Raw genomic sequence first — 18,965 nt, 5'->3', positions numbered from 1 at the left:
ACTGTCCTTCCTTCGGGCCTCCGGCCACTGGGGGCGCTCCTGCCGCAGACCCCCGCGAGGCTTGCCGGGCGGGCGGCGGCGGCCGGGGGCCGCCGAGGGCTGTGGCGCCGGGGCGGGCTCCGAGGGTACCCTGGTGCTAGGGGTCGTCCGTCCTCCCAGCCTGGCAGCTGGGGGTTCGTGTCTGCGCGCGTCCGCGGCGCCTAGGTGGCCTTTGCTCCTCCAGCCCCCATTGAAGGTGCGCGTCTGTCCACGCGGGAGTGGGGTGCCCTGCTTTGAGACCCGGGGCCTGCGCGTCCTAGCTGGCAATGCTGGGCATCTCCCTTGCCACCCCGCCCAGTGCCCAGCGAGGCAGGGGTCAGCAGCACCAGGAGGGGCATTTGTCAGGCATCTTCACTGACTTGAGCAGAGGGCAGGAGCTGTTGTGGGAACCATGAATCAGGCAGTCTCCGGGAGACTGAATGTGGCCACTACTGGGTTCCCACACCATTTCCAGGCAGTATTCCTTTCTCGGTGGGCAGAGAAGTCCCAGGAGGAAGTACAGCCTTCCTCTCTGCAGCAGCCCCAAAAGGGTGGAAAAGATGAAGGAGGGTTGAGTCTGTTATCTTAGAGCAGCCCCATGTATTTATGTGGAATGAGTCACTGGGCACAACTTTCCTCCTGGTTCTAATAGTGCTGAAGTTTCAATGCATGATGTTTCCCTATTGTTTCAATTTTTAATTTTCTACTACTTATATTTTTGTTTTCTCCTTGGTTATATTATAGGACGTTTGTCTGTTGCAGTAGTTCTCAAAGTGTGGGCCAGGAACACCCTGGAGCTTCCTGAGACCCTGTGAGTTGGTGAGTTCAAAACTAAGTTCAGCACTGAGTGTTATATGTACTGATGAATCACTAAATTCTACACCTGAAACAAATTTTACCATATATGTTAACTAACCAGAATTTAAATAAAAACTTGAAAAGGAAGGAAAAAAACCCATGAGTTCATAATAATAGCTTTCCCCCCCACTCGCATTTTCTCACGAATGTACAATAGAGTTTTCCAGAGACTTCTGGATGTGTAATATTGCAACAGAATGATAGTGTTAAAGATAAACAAAATGGACATTGATTAACATGGTGAAAACAGATTTTATTCAGTAACTGCTGACAGTGGGGGAAAGCACTGAACCCCACTTGCATTTGTGCAGAGGTGACTGGGCCTTTTAAAGAAGAATAAGGGAATCAGAAGGGGGAGAGAGCAGGACTCATGTGGAAAACTACAAAGTGTTGGTCAGTGTAAATATGATTGAGCCAGTGTGCTGTTGCCTGGTGATTATCAAAGTTAGGGTTCTACCCTCCCACAGAGACTAGAGACAGCAGCCCTCTCCTTTCTGACCATTCTGTTTCAAAGGAAACTTTCCTTAAAAAAGACTCTGAGTTGTAGGATGTACACAGACATCTCAGACAGAAAGAATTCAGTTCTAAGCTCTTTTTTAGTAAATGCTATAAGAAGAGGAGGTCAGGAGCTATCCTTGGGTGTTCACCAGAACAAACAGCAAATTCTCCTGGCAGCATTTCTCAGGGAGGCAGTCAGCAGGCATTTCACTGGGAGGATGGTGTCTTTCTAGGGACACAGCATTGTGCTGCTAGAAGCCATGCCAGAGTCCAGTTGTCTCCTACTGAAGAGGTTAGGACTGAACTGAGAGTACTAAGAGTACTGAGACTCTGCAAGTCTCAAAGGCACAAGCAGCTATGGAAACCCAACTGCCAGACATTAAAGAGATTTGCAAAAATATAATGCAACACTAGTCACTAATATTTACTTGTTTTGGAAACTGTAGTTATTTTCCATAAAGTGGGGGTTTTGAAAAAAAAACAAAACAAACAAAACAAAAACAAAATGTTGTATTTGTTTTTTAGGGCTACCATAAAAAAGTACCACAAACTGGGTGACTTAAATAACAAAAATGTATTGTCTCAATTATGGAGGCTACAAGAGATCAAGGTTTTGATATGGTTTGGTCCTTCTGAGGGCATGAGAGAGATACTCTGCTCAATCCCTCTTTTCTCAACTTCTGGTGGTTTCCCAGCAATCTTTGGTATCCGTTGGCTTGTAGATCTCTGCCTTCATCTTCATATGACTTCTCCCTGTGTGCACGTCTGTCTCGAATTTTCCTCTTTTTATAAAGACACCAGGGGCACTTGGGTGGCTCAGTCGGTTAAGCATCCGACTTTGGCTCAGGTCATGGTCTCAGGGCTCGTGAGTTCGAGACCTGCGTTGGGCTTTCTGCTGTCAGCACAGAGCCCACTTTGGATCCTCTGTCCCCCTCTCTGTCCCTCCCCTGCTCATGCTCAAGCGCTCTCTCTCTCTCTCTCTCTCTCAAAAATAAATAAACATTGGGGTACCTGGGTGGCTCAGTCAGTTAAACATCCTACTGACTCTTGGTTTCAGCTTAGGTTATGATCTCATGGTTTGTAAGTTTGAGCCCCGCATTGGGCTCTGTGCTGGTGGTGTGGAGCCTGCTTGGGATTCTCTCTCTCCCTCTCTCTCTTTCTGCCCTTCCCTGATTCCTGCTGTTTGTCTCTCTCAAAATAAATAACTAAATTTTTTTTTTTAAAAAAAGCATTCTCGGGGCGCCTGGGTGGCGCAGTCGGTTAAGCTTCCGACTTCAGCCAGGTCACGATCTCGCGGTCCGGGAGTTCGAGCCCCGCGTCGGGCTCTGGGCTGATGGCTCAGAGCCTGGAGCCTGTTTCCGACTCTGTGTCTCCCTCTCTCTCTGCCCCTCCCCCGTTCATGCTCTGTCTCTCTCTGTCTCAAAAATAAATAAAAAAACGTTGAAAAAAAAAATTTAAAAAAAGCATTCTCAGGGTTTCTGTGTGGCTCGGTTGGTTGAGCGTCCAACTTCAGCTCGGGTCAAGCCCCGTGGGGAGTTCAAGCACCGCGCTGGGCTCTGTGCTGACAGCTCAGAGTCTGGAGCCAGCTTTGGATCCTCTGTCCCTTTCTCTCTCTGCCCTTCCCCTGCGCGCGCTCTCTCTCTCTCTCTCTCTGTCAAAAATAAATAAACATTAAAAAATTAAAAAAAAATTCTTTTGTTGAAAATCTTTAAGAAATAAACATTAAAAAAATGAAAGCATGCTTTGATAATAATTTTGTATGTATTCCTCTGGTTTTGATATGGAGTATATTATTTTTTTGTCTAAACAAAATCAGATTATTTTTTATTTTACTTACTTATTTTATTATTTTCCTCTTTGACCAAATAGCTTTTGGATGATAATTTATTTTTAATGTTTAAAAAATTTTTAATGTTTATTTATTTTTAAGAGAGAGAGATTGAGAGAGAGAGAGCATAAATAGGGGAGGGGCAGAGAGAGAGGGAGACACAGAAGCTGAAGCAGGCTCCAGGCTCTGAGCTGTCAGCACAGAGACCAATACGGAGCTTGAACTCATGAACTGTGAGATCATGACCTGAGTTGAAGTCAGATGCTCAACCAACTGAGCCACCCAGTTGCCCCCATATCTTTCTTTTTAAAACCCTTTTAGGGGGCACCTGGGTGGCTCAGTCGGTTAAGCGTCCAACTTTGGCCCAGGTCCTGATCTCACAGTTTGTGGATTCAAACCCCGCATTAGGCTGTGTGCTGATGGCTCAAAGCCTGCAACCTGCTTCGGATTCTGTGTCTCCTTCTCTCTCTGCCCCTCCCCCACTCACGCTCTATCTCTCTCCTTCAAAAATAAACATTTAAAAAAAAAATCTTTTTTAAAACCCTTTTAGAGCATTCTCACACCATTCCTCTATGTGCCTGAAAATCCACTTTCTGAAGAGGGAAAATCCACAAGTGGGAGGCCTAAAGGAGATTGGATGGGAGCGATGGGGATATTTTGGTGGAAAGTGTCCCAGGCAGAGATCACAGAATATAGCAAGACTCTAGATGCTCAAAGAACTGTCTTGTGAAACTTAAATATATGTAGGTGTATATCATGTTTTCTCCTTACCTTGGCTAATATTTTAAACTGGGCGGCTCCACTTTATGTCCCTTGGGCACCTCAATATAACCTGTCCAAAAGCATACGTGCTGTTCTTGTGCTCCAAGCTTCCTCTTTCATGTCACCTCAGCCTACTCATCTTTCTATATCATAATCTGATATAAGATTAAGATTCTTTGAGAAAGATTCCTTTCTCTCTGTTACTCCTCCGTGGGTCACTGAGGATCCATGGTGGATTAAGATAGCCCCAAATTCTTTGTGTCTCTTCCCACCAGGAGGTGGGATTTATATCCCCTCCCCCTGTCTGGGCTGCCCCTGACTGACTATGCAAAAAAATGTAGCAAAAGTGATGATGTGTGACTTCTGAGGCCAAATCATAAGAAGTTTTTACAGATTCTGCCTGGGTCTCCTGGAATGTTCATTCTTGGGACACCCTCTCTTAGAACCCAGCCACCATGCTGAGAGGATCCTAGGCCACTTGAAGGGGTCGGTGCTCCAGTCAACAGTCCCAGCTGAGCTCACACCTGGCAGCCAGCGCCAGCCTTAATCTTCACCCTGAGCCTTCAAATGTCTCCAGCCCTGATCGCGTTGACCTGAAACCACACAAGAGGCCCTAAGTGAAAAGAACCACCCAGCTACCCAGTCAACTTATAGAACGGTAAGAAATTAAAGAAAGTATTGTTTTAAACCACTGTGTTTGGGATGTTTGTTACATAATATTAGAAAAGTGAATCTGTGGCTTGTGGATGTTTACCTTCCTAAAAATCTTTCTTGCTTATTCCTTCCTATTAGTTCAGTCCCTCATCGTTGCTTTTAAAAATATAAAACACATGTTTTTTTTTTAATTTTTTTTTTCAACGTTTATTTATTTTTGGGACAGAGAGAGACAGAGCATTAATGGGGGAGGGGCAGAGAGAGAGGGAGACACAGAATCGGAAACAGGCTCCAGGCTCTGAGCCATCAGCCCAGAGCCCGACGCGGGGCTCGAACTCACGGACCGCGAGATCGTGACCTGGCTGAAGTCGAACGCTTAACCGACTGCGCCACCCAGGCGCCCCTATAACACATGTTTTTAAGCAAGTAATACATTCTCATGACTTGAAATTCAGAAGGTGCACTATGGTATCTGGTGAGATCTTCCTCTTTCCCTTGACTCCCACCACTGACTTCCTTACTTCTAGCAACTACTATTTTTAGTTTCTTGTAGGTCCTTCTGGAGACACATTATGTATTCACAAGTAAATATATGTAAATATTTTTTCATTCTCTTATACAAGTGGTGGCTACCACGCATTGAATTTTACCTTGCTTTTATTCAGTTAACAATATTCTAGAAATCTTTCCATACAAGCATGTAAGATCCTTCCTTATTATTTTTAACAACTTTATTGAGATATTAGTTCCTCTTCATCTATTTAAAGTGGGGTCCCCAGTTGGAGCATAGAGACTTTCTGGGGCTGAGAAAATGACTCTTAGGTTAAGAATCTCAGTAGACAAACTGGCCTGCAGGAGTGTCTGTTGAGAACCACAGAAGAAATAGCTCACGACAGAACAAAACATAAAGAGATGGAAATTTTGATGGAAGGTAATAGCCTAAGTGAACAGATCCAGAAAGCCTCATGGGCCAATAATGGGACCCCAGATGGAGAATGGGGGACAGAGAGAGAAGCTCATGATCAAGGCAATCACTGAGGAAAGTTTGTTGATGTGAAGAAACTCTTTGTCAGTGTTGGAGAGGGCTCACCGAGTTCTTGGAAGGCGTGATGTATTAAACTGTTTGAAAATCCATTTGGTCACAAATTGTGTGTGTGTGTGTGTGTGTGTGTGTGTAAATACAACTATTGTGACTGTTATGCCAAGCTTGTTAATCATTTCATGGTGAATCACTTACCTACTTAAACAGCCATTTTTTTTTCCTGAGAAATATGTTAAAGTTTCCCCAAATGACTGTACTGTAGATTTACCCATTTTTCCTGGTATTTCTACTATTTTTCAGTAGTGCCATTTCTAAAGGTTCATGGTCATTTAAAATCTTTGTAGATTTTACCTTTTATTAACATAAAATATCCCTCTGCAGAACAGAGAGGGTTATTGAATCAAGTGGTCTGAAACCCTGTAGAGCTCTTCATACCCCAGGGTCTTTCCAGAAATTATACCCCTTGACACTTCTGCATCAGTGTATCTCCCTCACCAACCTCTGACGTATGGGCTTTACAATTTTAAAAGAATCCTTGCAAAGCCAAATGGCATGGAACAGTGACTGGCCTTTTAAATTTGCATTTCCCTAGGTTAGATCTATGTATCTACTTCTAGGGCATGTTTGAATCCTTTCTTCTAAGCACTTTGGATTGTCTTAGCTTTACTTTTTCCAGCTAATTTCAGACCATTTGCTTATTATATGATCATTCTGTGTTAGTTCATCTAGCGCTTATTGGGTGCCCTCTCTGTTCCAGATTCTCTGGGGCAGACCCAGCTTGGGCCCTCTTCCTGGCAGCTAGGAACAGCTTGACCTCATGGGAGAAAGATGCTGGGTTTCTTTGAGCATCTTTCTGGAGAGCTCAGCACAGCTGTGGCCAAACACCAGGAAAACTGCTGGGGGAGGCAGCCCCTTTGGAGCAGAGCGTTTCCAAGATCAGGATACAGTGTGACTGGAATCCCCAGATCTGTTAGGGAAAGGGTCCTGCTATGAAGTGGGCAGATGTAGAATCCTCAAATCTGGACCGATGAACAAGCTGTTTTCTACCTGGGATGGCTAGATCTGTGACCTCAATGTGCCGCAGACAAAGGGCAATCCCTTCCCACTCCCTCTGAGCCCGGCAATGTGCGAAGGGTTTCCACATGTGCAGGAGACACAGAAACCACCATCAAGCTATCTACATCTTCTCCAACTCCAACTAGACACGAGAATGTCTGAGAACACAGCTGGGCATGGCTCTATGGAGTGACACTTCATTTTCCTCTCCAGAGATCATAGTTCCAGCCAAGTCTTGACCACTAACTCACTCTTTGTTCCTGAACCCCCCCCCCCAACACACACACACAGGGTGACTGCTTGATCCCCAACCCCTGAGAGAGTAAGATTGCCATCTCATGTGTCAAACTCTTCTCTGGAAGTCAGGAGATCAGTTCCAGTCTTTGCAGTAGGAAGTGAGACCTGGATAACATCCTTCATCTAAGGGGAGGGAACTGAGGAACAGAGGTAGGCATAAAAGTCCCTCAGGCCACACAGCATGTTCATTAAGGAAACTCACCAAATATGACTAGTGAGTCTTTAATCTCATACAATTCCTCCTCAAATCTGCTCCTCTCTATTTCCTTCATCATCCTTCCAGTGCTGGAGGTGAGATGAGATGAGATGAGATGAGATGAGATGAGATGAGATGAGATGAGATGAGATGAGATGAGATGAGATGAGATGAGATGAGATGAGATGAGATGAGATGAGATGAGATGAGATGAGATGAGATGATTCTCCAGCGCTTCTTCATTGAACCAAGAATGGCTATTATGTACCAGGAACTGTTTGGCAGTGAAGCAGACAACAGCCCTACGCTTATGAACTGACATTTTGTGTGTGTGTGGAAGGTGGGGTGGGTTAGAATTATTTTTTTTAATTACATATTTTTTATGTCAGATGGTATTAGGATGAACTAGGTTCTGTTGAACTAACAAACAAGACCCCACTTTCAGTGGCTCATGTCTGCTTACAGTTGATTTACTAGTCATGCTCTCTGTCCACTGGGGTTGGCAGTTGAGTGGGAGGGGAAAGGGGTGTTGTCCAGCTCATCATGGCTATGATGGGTGTTGCTGGTTACCAGAGCCTCCTTGTCTTGACTCCCTCTGCATCCCCTGCAGCAACAATCACTTGTACAGCGTGACTGAGTTTCTCTCTGTGAGATCTGCAACCAGCCACCAGTGGTGTGGAGGAGGAGGTGACAGATCCAAGTGTCAACTGCTGCTGCTGCTGCTGCTGCTGCTGCTGATCAACTGCTGAGATGATGATGGGAGTTTAAGTTCACTGTGATTTCCACACCGAGAATTTGAGGACCAACAAGGAGCTCGGTGGGCTGGGGCTCAAGGAAGACACAGCTCTGGTACGTACGTGGATGGCAAGCAGGATTACAGGGACAAGGGGACAGATTGTGAAAACAGAACATGCAACCTGAAAGTGGAGCAAGGACCTAAATATCCAGAACTCCTCCATCAGTTCTGTTTCTACAAGAATGAATATGAATAGTGTAAATAATTCTTGGGTGATGTTATATACACAGAGCACATTTGTTGACAGCCAGCTGGCAAAATTCATACAGCCTTAGCATCACATCCATAAGAATTAAGATGCCAAGAGCTGATGATGTTGAAAGAAAATCAGAAGCTTCCACAGCCCCCAGAAGGACAAATGTACAATTAGTGTATCTCAGAGTCATCTTAGGTCAAGAACATTCTGCTCATGCTATCTTCATTAAATACCATGATGCAACATGTCTGCAGCTGGTAAACTGGACCTGAACATTACTAAGAATGTTTAACATTCTTAGTGGTGTTTAACACACCGGGGCACCTAGCTGACTTATGGTAAAGCATGTGACTCTTGATGTCAGAGTTGTGAGTTCAAACCCCATGTTAGGCATAGAGCTTACATTTAAAAAAAAAAAAAAAGTTTAAACATAAATTTATGTTTTATGTTTAGGGTACTTATAGAAGAAAAAAAGACAATATCATTTTTTTTGTTTTCTTATCAAGGTACTGTGTCATTTAAGCCTGGAACGATCCAAATGGGATTTGAGTCTACAAACTGAATCATGGCAAGGAGTGTCAAGTCTGAGGTATGGAGGTGTGATTCTGAAAACCAGCCTCAAGCAGGATTTATATGAACCATGTGTTTTACTCACTTGAGCAGCCAGGGCAATAGTCTGAACTACTAATGGAACAGGTACTGTGAATACGGCTAAATATATTCATGTTTGAAGAGGCACGAGAGCTCGCACAAAGAAGACTAATATGGCAGCCTAGGCTCCACCTGTTACAAGTCCCGTTTTCAGGGTTGGCCTGGCCCTTGGCTGACACCTGGCAACTTGGCTTTTAGAGTTTTGTGTGTATCCCAACTGATAAGCATGTCTCACTGTGCCCAGAATATGCAAACGATGTGATTTACACTGAACACCTGCTTTCCTTCTGGGAGTCTGGAATGTGGTATGTTTTAGACAGAAGGTGCCTACTTGCCTGGTCTTCAGTGCATTGTGTGACCCCCTCAGAAGAGGGAGAGAGAAGAGGGAGAGATTGCATCACAATCTGTCCTCTTGTCCCTGTAATCCTGCTCGGTGTGGAAATCACAGTGAACTTAAACTCCCATCATCATCTCAGTGCATTGTGTGACCCCCTCAGAAGAGGGGAGAAGAGAAGACAGAAATCCTGCACGTGGATTTCCCCAGACTTCACCTTTCTCCTTATGGTCCACCTGTGTGTCCTTGCTACATCACTACAATAAGCCTTAGCTGTGAGTATGAGGATATGCTGAGTCTCATGAAATCGCCTGGAAATCTCTGGATGTGGGGATGGTCTTGTGGCCCTCAACAGTTTCGCTGCCTAGTTGTATCAAAATTATGTGTAGGATTATTTTGATATCTGTATTCTAAAATGGGGGAGGGGAGAATGGATTTCTGTTTCTCGTTAAAAGGAGCCTCTGGGTCACATGTAATAGATGTGGTATCTAGTGTTTTTACCAAAAAAGGAAAAACCACAAACTTAAATAAAACTAACAAAGAGGAAAGCGATATGTGGATATACGATTTTGAGATTACTATTTACAAAATGTTGAAAAAAAAAATAGGGGTGCCTGGCTGGCTCAGTCAGTGGGGCATGCGACCTTAATCTCGGGTTGTAAATTCAAGCCCCACATTGGGTGCAGAGATTACTTAAAAATCTTTAGGGGCGCCTGGGTGGCTCAGTTGGTTAAGCATCTGACTTAGATTCAGGTCATGATCTCACTGTTCATGAATTCAAGCCCCACATCAGGCTCTGTGCTGACAGCTCAGAGCTTGGAGCCTGCTTCGGATTCTGTGTCTCCCTCTCTTTCTGCCCCTACCCGGCTTGCGTTCAGTCTCTCTCTCTCAAAAATAAACATTAAAAAAAAATTTTTTTTTAATCTTTAAAAAACAAAACAACCAAAATGTTAAGGAAAAAATAGAAAGTGTCCTTGAACTATCCAGGTATCTAGGTATCACCTCAGCCTGACTAAGTGGACTCTCTGAAGATGGGCCCAGGAGCCACAATTCTAATAGCTCCTCTCAGGTGGGTCTTATGCATGTTTTGATCAGGAACCACTGACCTCTGAGTATGAGAATAATTCGGGTGGAAAGGGGCTCAGGTTCTTATTTCAGATGAGCCCACTTCTTGGGTCCTAGGACTTGTGTGGGGGTAGAATACCTATGAGAGCAAGGCTGAAGCACTGGCTGCATATGCAGGAGCTGCACCCTTCAATCCCCAGTCCCTCCATCTCCTTCTTCTAATTCCCACTGGGCTTAGTCTCCAGGCACACATAACCACCACGTGTGGAGTCCCCACTATGGCTTGAGGACACGGTGGCATTGCACACTCTTCTGTACCCAAGTCTCCAGTAGCGCCTTCATTGAATGAGGCTGCTCTCGTGACTTGCTGAATGCAGAAATCTCTCAGATGTTTTAGCCAACAGGAATTGTCAAACGATGTTCACTCCGCTGGGTCTGTTGGGCAGGTCCTTCCCCCCAGGCTGTGCCATCTTCTGAGAGTTATGCAATAGCAGGACCAACTATCCAATCACAAGCAAAGTTCCCATCTGTTCTGTCCAGGCTGCCTAGCCAAGGTGTTTTCCACCTCAACCTCAGAGTCTCATATGAACCACAGCAGCTATACTACTTGAAGTGTTTTATGATGGAAACCAGGTAACTGCCAGAGTGACCTTGGGGGAAGCACATTCAGTACTTGGTTACACAAATTCACACAACTGTCTTGCCACATCTAGTTGTCCCAGGCTATCAGCACCTTTCCAGGTCCCCACTCTGGGGCTGCCTTCTGCTTCCTGGTGATAAGGCTGCTGGAAAATCAAGTCTTGAAAGACTAAGCCATTCCCCTTTAATTCCAGGGACTTCTAAGAAGCCAAGGAGCCTTCCTTCTTCTGGAATGAAATCTAATTGCTAAACAGAAAAGTCTGACATCTTTCTTTTTGCTCTTGCTTTTTAAATTGTCAATCTACTATGACAGCAACACTGAATCAAAAGAAGGAAAATTGTACCTAATCCCACAAATCAATTGCAGATGTCCTCATGTACTGTGGTTTTTGCTCACCTATAGTTACACATTGTTAATAATTTGTTACCCAAATAAGGAATGTACCACCAGGGAATGAAGTACTACAGAAGGTATAAAATGAAATCCGGGTCTCCTGCCCTACCCTACTCAACAGTCACATTCCATCAATGACTATTAACCATTTCTTTCTTTTTTTAACCATTTCTATTCCAGTTCTTCCTGAGGCCATCTCTATAATTCTGATCTTTTATGGCCTATAGACTTAACTGACTTCCTGCTCTGGTAAGCAGTGTAGATTTGGCTCAGACTGTTGCTCCTCTATTTGCATCTAATTTGTCACATTACCATTTTGAGCCCTAGTTCTAGTCTCCTAAATAACCTATCGTATTATATTTAAAAGTCCACTTCCTAAGATGAGGATACAGGGATACTCTGTCTCCCCACTACGTCTCTTTCTCCTACTTTACAACAGCTGCAGACTGTACCATCACTGTTAGTGCTGACAACAGTGGTGCTCTACTCCTGCCGTTATGAAACCCTCACATCACAGCTCTGGGTTTCTTTCTTTAAAAAAAGCAAAAAACAAACAAAAAACCCCCAGTATCTCCTGTTTATATCTATGCAAATACTGTTCAGTGAAAGACCAAAACAATCTGATTATATATCTCTTTCTTTTATTCCAATATCATGAGTCTTCTGCCTCTTCTAAGAAGAAATATTAGCATCAGGGTCAAATGCATGGATCTTATTCATCATAGATTGTAGTTGGCAAGATCTGAAGATCTTTCAGCTTTCCTTCCCCTTCTCTTCCCTTCTCCTTTCCTTTTCCTTCCCTTCTCCCCTTTCCTTCCTCTTTTCTTTCTTGTCCAATAATCTCACTTTTAATTTCATAGTCTATTCTTGTTTTCATAATTCTCTTTTAAATTTTTTTTTTTCAACGTTTATTTATTTTTTGGGACAGAGAGAGAGACAGAGCATGAACGGGGGAGGGGCAGAGAGAGAGGGAGACACAGAATCGGAAACAGGCTCCAGGCTCCGAGCCATCAGCCCAGAGCCCGACGCGGGGCTCGAACTCACGGACCGCGAGATCATGACCTGGCTGAAGTCGGACGCTTAACCGACTGCGCCACCCAGGCGCCCCTATAATTCTCTTTTAAAAAGAGCATCTTGGATTTATTTTTCACTTGAAATTATTTTTTGACCCACTCTTAGAATAAAGCTTTTAAATATTTGGTTCCCTGAATATCTGTTCTCTTTGGGGCCGGTTTTTGTTTCATTTTAGATATTTTTTATTTTATGTTGAAAGCTTTCATCATTTTTCACACCTTGGCTCCCACCCATAGTGAAAAGACTATCAAAGAAGATGGGAAATTCCATAGGTGGGTGAGACTGGTTTAATGGCATGCTTTGCTATAGGGTGAAAAGTGCAAGAAGTAGTTGTTAGGATGAAGGTCCTTATAATGCCTAAACAAGGCAGCTTTTGTTCTGGAACATAATCCACCTAATTCTCTAGTCCTTCAAACTGTTTCTAGCACATAACTTTCTCCCTCCTATATTTTTTGCTTGCCCACAGCCAGATACTTACTGCAAGACAAGAAAAAAGGGGGAGGAGGGAGAGGAAATTCAGTTTCAGAACAGATTTTTCAATTAATCCTGTTTTCTCCCACACCTCTCAGTGTACAGCTCTGCCAGGGGACTGTGGCCTCTACTGCAGCCCTCTTCACAGGACCCTGGCTTCAGCCTTTCCCACTCTGCATCTCCAGCTGATGCCCTCACATCTGCTTTCACCTTGCTCAAATTTGCAGGTATGGCCTCTCCCACTTTCTTCACCATGGTTGATTTACAGTTCAGTCTTTTTTTTTTTGAACATGTTGCTGAATGACTTTTTAAAATGTTTATTTTTGAGAGAGAGAGAACGAGCAAGCAGGGGAGGGGTAGAGAGAGTGGGAGACAGAAGATCTGAAGCAGACTCTGTGCTGACAGCAGCCAGCCTAATGTGGGACTCAAATTCATGAACCATGAGATCATGACCTGAGCCAAAGGCAGACACTCAACTGAGCCACCCAGTCGCCCCTGAGCTGACCTTCTTAACCAACCATCTGTGTACATGTTTTTTATGTGGTTGTAACGTTTTGTGTAAATACTACTTTGGGTCCTGTTTTCACTTTACCTGATATATATATATATATATATATATATATATATTTTTTTTTTTTTTTTTTTCTAAGTAGGCTCCATGCCCAATGTGGGGCTTAAACTCATGACCCCTGAGATCAAGAGTTGCATGCTCCACCGGCTGAGTAGCCAGTGATAAATATTTTTCATATTGCTATACATCCAGCTCTGATTAGTCAACCTAACTGGGCAACAAAGTTAAATTAGAGCACAACAGAGTCTGACATATTCAGTCTTTTTTTTTTTTTTTTTTTTTAGAGAGCTTGAGTAGGGGAGAGGTGCAGAGGGAGAGAGAGAATCTTAAGCAGACTCCACACTCCGCGCTGAGCCCAATGCGGGGGGTCAATCCTACAATCCTGGGATCATGGCCTGGGATCTTGAGCTGAAATCAAGAGTCAGACACTCAACCAACTGAGCCACCCAAGCGCCCCCAGAGTCTACTTTTAATTCCAATAAAAACCATTTCAGAAGACTTCCCATCCTTAGACCTCCTCCAGTTCATGTTAACTGCTGGTTTACATTGATCATTGCTGGTTACATATTTCATCACTCAGTACCAACTTCAGCATGCAATGATTTCATTTTAGACAGTGTTTGGGGCTTTACATCAAGAATATCTTCCAATCCATTATTTCTAGGAATGTGTTACAGGGACAATGTCTGAGTAAGTTTGGGTGGTTGTTTTCACTAAAAAGATTATTTGGTGGGTATACTTACATTTTGAATTTCCTAACTCCTACTAAGAGCTCTGACTGAGAATTTTAAATCAGTGATCATGTTCATAGTTTCTCATCTAAATGCAGAAGTAAACACATTTTAATGTACATACAAATTACTTGTGCTACGTTTGGGAATTGTAAGCTCTTGGGTTTTACTGCCAGAGGTTCTGATTTAGTAGATCAAGGTAAGCTTGGTAATAATGCAGTTTCAATGAACACTCCAAGCAAATCTGATATATGTGGTCATTAGAGCACACTCTGAGAGTCATACCTTGGTCACCTGATGTCTAATAAAGGTTTCGCAATGAGCTTTTCCATCTTGATTATTCAGAGTTTCTCTCCCATGAATTTTTTCATGTTGAACAAGGGATGTAATATAACTGAAAACTTTCCCGCATTCGTTACATTCATAGGGTTTTTCTCCAGTATGAATTCTCTGATGCCTAGTAAGTTGACATCGCTGACTAAAGGCCTTTTCACAATGATTACATTCATAGGGTTTCTCGCCAGTGTGTGTCCTCTCGTGTTTTGTAAGAGTTGACCGATCATTAAAGGCTTTCCCACAGTCAATACATTCATAGGGCTTTTCTCCAGTATGTGTTCTCTGATGTTCAATAAGGCGTGACTTCTGACTGAAGGCTTTAAAACACATATTACACTGATACGGCTTGTCTCCAATGTGTGTTCTTTGATGCACAATAAGGGGAGATCTCTGGCTGAAAGCTTTTCCACAATGACTACACTCATAAGGTTTCTCTCCAGTATGGGTTCGCTGGTGCACAACAAGCTGTGATCGCTGCCGAAAAGATTTCCCACAGTCATTACATTCGTATGGTTTCTCTCCAGAATGAATTCTCTGATGTGAAAGAAGGTGAGAGCTCCCAGCAAAGGCTTTCCCACACTGATTACATTCAAAAGGTTTCTCTCCAGTATGAGTTCTCTGATGCTCAATAAGGTGAGAGCTCCCAGTGAAAGCTTTATCACACTGATTGCATTTATATGGTTTCTCTCCAGTGTGAATTCGCAGATGCCTAATAAGCTGAGTGCTTCTAATGAAGGACTTTCCACACTGGTTACATTCATAGGGTTTCTCTCCAGTGTGAGTCCTTTTGTGTGCAACAAAGTCAGAACTTTGGCTGAAGGACTTTCCACAATGACCACACTCATAAGGTTTCTCTCCAGTATGAATTCTCTGGTGTACAATAAGGTTAGAGTTCCACCTGAAAGATTTTCCACATTCATGACATTTATATGGTTTTTCTCCGGTGTGAGTTCGCTGATGCCTGATAAGTTTGGAACTCTGGGTGAAGGATTTCCCACACTGGTTACATTCATAGGGCTTCTCTCCAGTGTGGGTTCTCTGGTGTACAACAAGGTCATAGCTCTGGCTGAAAGACTTCCCACACAGAGAACATTCATAGGGCTTTTCTCCAGTGTGTGTTCTCTGGTGTACAACAAGCTTAGAGCAACAGCTGAAAGATTTTCCACATTGATTACATGCATGTGGCTTCTTTCCAGTCTGAATGATGTCACAGTCAGTAAAAGATGACGCCTCGTGGAAGGTATTACATTCCTCCTCACATCTAAATGGTGCTTCTTCAGGATCACTTATCACAGTTTGTACAAGGCATTTGTCACACTCATACTGGAGTTCTCTAAAATGCATTGGTTTGTGTTCATTCATAGACATGCTATGATTAATGATGTTTCTATAGTCTGTACAGTCATCGCTGCTCTCTGCTGAAAAAATTCTATTATGGTATTGAAGGGAGGTATCATAGTTGAAAGAGTCACTACTGACAGTATATTCATAAGGCTTTTTATTTCTCGTTTCGACATTTGTAAATTTATTCAAGGAAATGCTCTGATAGAAGGCGCTAGAACTTTGGTGATTTTCATGGGGCTTCAGATCAGCCCAGCCTTTCTCATGATTAATGAAAACTGAATTCTGTTTCAACTTTTTAACCTGTGACTCAAGTGTATGGAAATGTGCTCTTGTGGGTAATGTTGGAGGTAGAAGTCTTAAATTCAGGTAACTTCCCCCAAGGTCAGGCTCACAGTGTTTCCCGTGAGCAAACGGTCTTTCTGGGGTGAGTATCGTTTGACTCAAAGGGTCTTCCTGGTGCTCCCTTAGCTGGTCCCTCCAATCCTGCCTTCCTCCCAATGTTACCAACCAGGGGCCCTCCTCCTGTATGCAGCATTTCATTTCTATGTTGTGGAATGGTTCTTCCACAGCAGTATCCTCTTTAGAAGCTGACTCTTCCTTTTCAAGTGTATTCTTCCAGTCTGAAAGAAATCCAAAATACTGAATTACTGGATATGTATTAGAGGGAGAGGATGGGATGAAGGAGACCCACCTAGTATAAGAGGTGTCTCTGGGTTTGTTTCTGACCCGTGGATTGTAATTTCGTGCAGGATGTGGGGGGGAAAAAGATGGATCAGCAAACAGGAAATCAATGATAAAGTATAAAAAACAAGCAAAGATACTGGGGGACTGGTCCCCAAAGAAGGAGCAGAGAAATGAGAATAAGCAGGGGAGGGTAAAGAATAAAGGAGAAATCCACAAAAAGAATCGGGGGGGGGGGTCTGAAGGTATACAGCCCTCAATAACCACAAAAGATACCTACGTTCTAATTGCTGGAACCTGTGAATATGGTACCTGATTGGGAAAAAGGGTCTTTGCAGATGTGTAAGTTAAGGAACTTGAGATAGGGAGAGTATCTGTGTGGGCCCTAAATGTCACCAGGAGTGTCCTTATAAAAGGGAGGTAGAGAGAGATTTGACACACACAGAGAAGGTGATATGAACACGGAACAAAGAGATTTAGAGATGCTGGCCTTAAAGACTGAAGTGATATGGGCGCAAACCAAGGAATGCTGCAGCCACCAGAAGTGGGAAGAAACAAGGAACAGATTTCCTTCTGGACCCTTCCAAGGGAGCATGACTCTGCTGCCATGGTATTGATTTCAGGTTTCTGGCCTCCAAAACTAGAAGAATCAATTTGTGTTGTTTTAACCCACCCAACTGGTAATATTACAGCAGCCATGGGAAATTAATACAGGGGCCTATCTGGTACCTCAATCTAGATTATTGATCCAGAATCTTACTCTATTTATTTTCTGGTTCTGGATCTTGAAACAGGATCCCAAACATCAACACTGACTTAATATTCCTAACACACTATTTCTACTGTTTCTTCAGGCTACCCACAGAAAAAAAGACTCTTTCACCACTCCATAGTCAATGCCACCGACACCCCAGAAAAGCACTGTCGTCCTTGAAACAGTGTGGTTGGCCAGGCTGGGTTGCAACTGGGCTTCACTAACCAGCAACTTCTGAAGCTCATTCTCCTCGGTGGTAAGCCAGGAATAAAAATCCTTAGCTTACAGGGTTTGATGCACAAATGAACCGATCTGTGAGTCCTACATGGTGCCTGGCACAGAGTGCACTGTTAGTTCATGGTACCGTTGATATCATCACCCCTGATTGTCCTAACAAGCATTCCTCCCTCTGTTGAAATAGTGGGCCTCTAACAAGTGCTACAGGTTCCCAGCTCAGGACCCTTGCCTGAGTTCTCCAAGATTCCCCCTTTACGTGTCACTCTTCCTATTTCAGGTGTATAGCTGCCCACATTTAGTACTATCAAGGCCTCTGCTCAAGTCCCCATGCTTCACTCTCCATGTCTGCCATGGAGACAGGGATCCTCCACTTGGCAAAATGTTAACTATACTCTGTGGCCCTCCTTTAACTCCAGGAGGACATTTCCGACTTGGACAAAGTCCTTATCTAAGCTCAAAACCCTCCACGAGCAATGCTGTTCTCCTTCCCAAGACTCTGTTGTGTTCCCTTGTGATGTTGCCTTGGAATCCCTAACGATCAGAACTTTTTCAAATGAAACAATGAAGGGGAGTGAAAAGGTATTTGGGGACGAGAAGGAGGAAAGAAGTCTTTGGGTGGCTAAAGGTGTCTAAATTGTGTCTGGTCATTGGGAACTGGGCAAAGGAGGTTAGACATTTTTCAGCAGTGTCTCCATTAAGATTTCAAAATGAGGAAACCAGAGATAGTGATGTCTATGACTGATGAGAATAAAGATGCTGCCCATAAACTGAATTCAGGATGGCATCATGAGAATGACCAAGAACAAGTAAAAGTGGGTGACGCTTCAGAGGGAAAAATAACAATAATAGAGGCTGCAAGTGCGAGTTATAGGGTAAGAAGCAACAAGAGCACATAAGATAAACTCAACGCCTCTGGCTAGGGGAACACAGAAGGCAGTGTGAAGGTCGAAGATGGTGTGAAGGATACACATGATGCTTCCTGCTAACTGAAAGCAGCCAGTTAAGAAAGGCCATGTACTGCAGGATTCCAACTATAGGACATACTAAAAAAGGTAAAACCAGAGAGAGTAAAACAACCAGTGGTTTCCAGGAGTTAGGGTGGAGGGAGGAAGGAATAGGTGGAGCAAAGAGGATATTTAGGGCAGTGGAATTATTTTGCATGATACTATGATAGATATATGGCATCATACATTTGCCCAAACCCATAGAGCGTACAACACCAAGAGTGAACCTGATGTAAACTATTGATCTCTGTTGGTAATAATGGGTTAATAAAGCTTCACCCATTGTTTTCTTTTTAGAGAGAGAGAGAGAGAGCACACACGTGCATGCAGCGTATACACCCGTGAATGGGGGAGGTGCAAAGACAGGGAGAGCCTAAGCAGGCTCCGTGCCCAGTGTGGACCGTGGGACCATGACCTGAGCTGAAATAAACAGCTGGACACTCAACCGACTGAGCCACCCAGGCGCCCCATACAGCTT

At 43.7% G+C, this 18,965-nt stretch overlaps 1 protein-coding gene and 1 long non-coding RNA gene across 10 annotated transcripts in view; one reads left to right on the top strand and one right to left on the bottom strand.

Annotated features, from left to right (window-relative positions):
• The window catches only part of ZNF8 (zinc finger protein 8), a 41,513-nt gene that overhangs the window by 12,184 nt on the left and 10,364 nt on the right, over positions 1-18,965 (bottom strand). For all 7 annotated transcript variants that reach the window (XM_032591250.1, XM_032591253.1, XM_032591251.1 and 4 more), the window contains one exon: positions 13,839-16,431. In XM_032591250.1, the coding sequence (XP_032447141.1) occupies positions 14,411-16,431 (2,021 nt within the window). In that variant the 3' untranslated portion in view covers positions 13,839-14,410. Of the gene's footprint in view, positions 16,432-18,965 lie in introns of those variants that run through there.
• On the top strand, positions 105-18,826 carry LOC115502318. Of its 3 annotated transcripts, XR_003965045.1 has the most exons (9): positions 105-235; positions 763-837; positions 4,408-4,622; positions 7,820-8,058; positions 8,708-9,461; positions 12,928-13,056; positions 14,992-15,100; positions 17,347-17,502; positions 18,789-18,826. It is a non-coding gene; the product is annotated as an uncharacterized LOC115502318 (long non-coding RNA). The 3 variants fall into 3 exon arrangements; XR_003965044.1 differs by lacking the exon at positions 14,992-15,100; XR_003965047.1 differs by lacking the exons at positions 14,992-15,100; positions 17,347-17,502 and having other exon boundaries at positions 18,789-18,818.

The sequence above is a fragment of the Lynx canadensis genome, chromosome E2, assembly GCF_007474595.2.
Source record: "Lynx canadensis isolate LIC74 chromosome E2, mLynCan4.pri.v2, whole genome shotgun sequence".
In the NCBI taxonomy this organism is placed as follows: domain Eukaryota; kingdom Metazoa; phylum Chordata; class Mammalia; order Carnivora; family Felidae; genus Lynx; species Lynx canadensis.
This window is presented reverse-complemented; position numbering and strand designations above follow the sequence as displayed.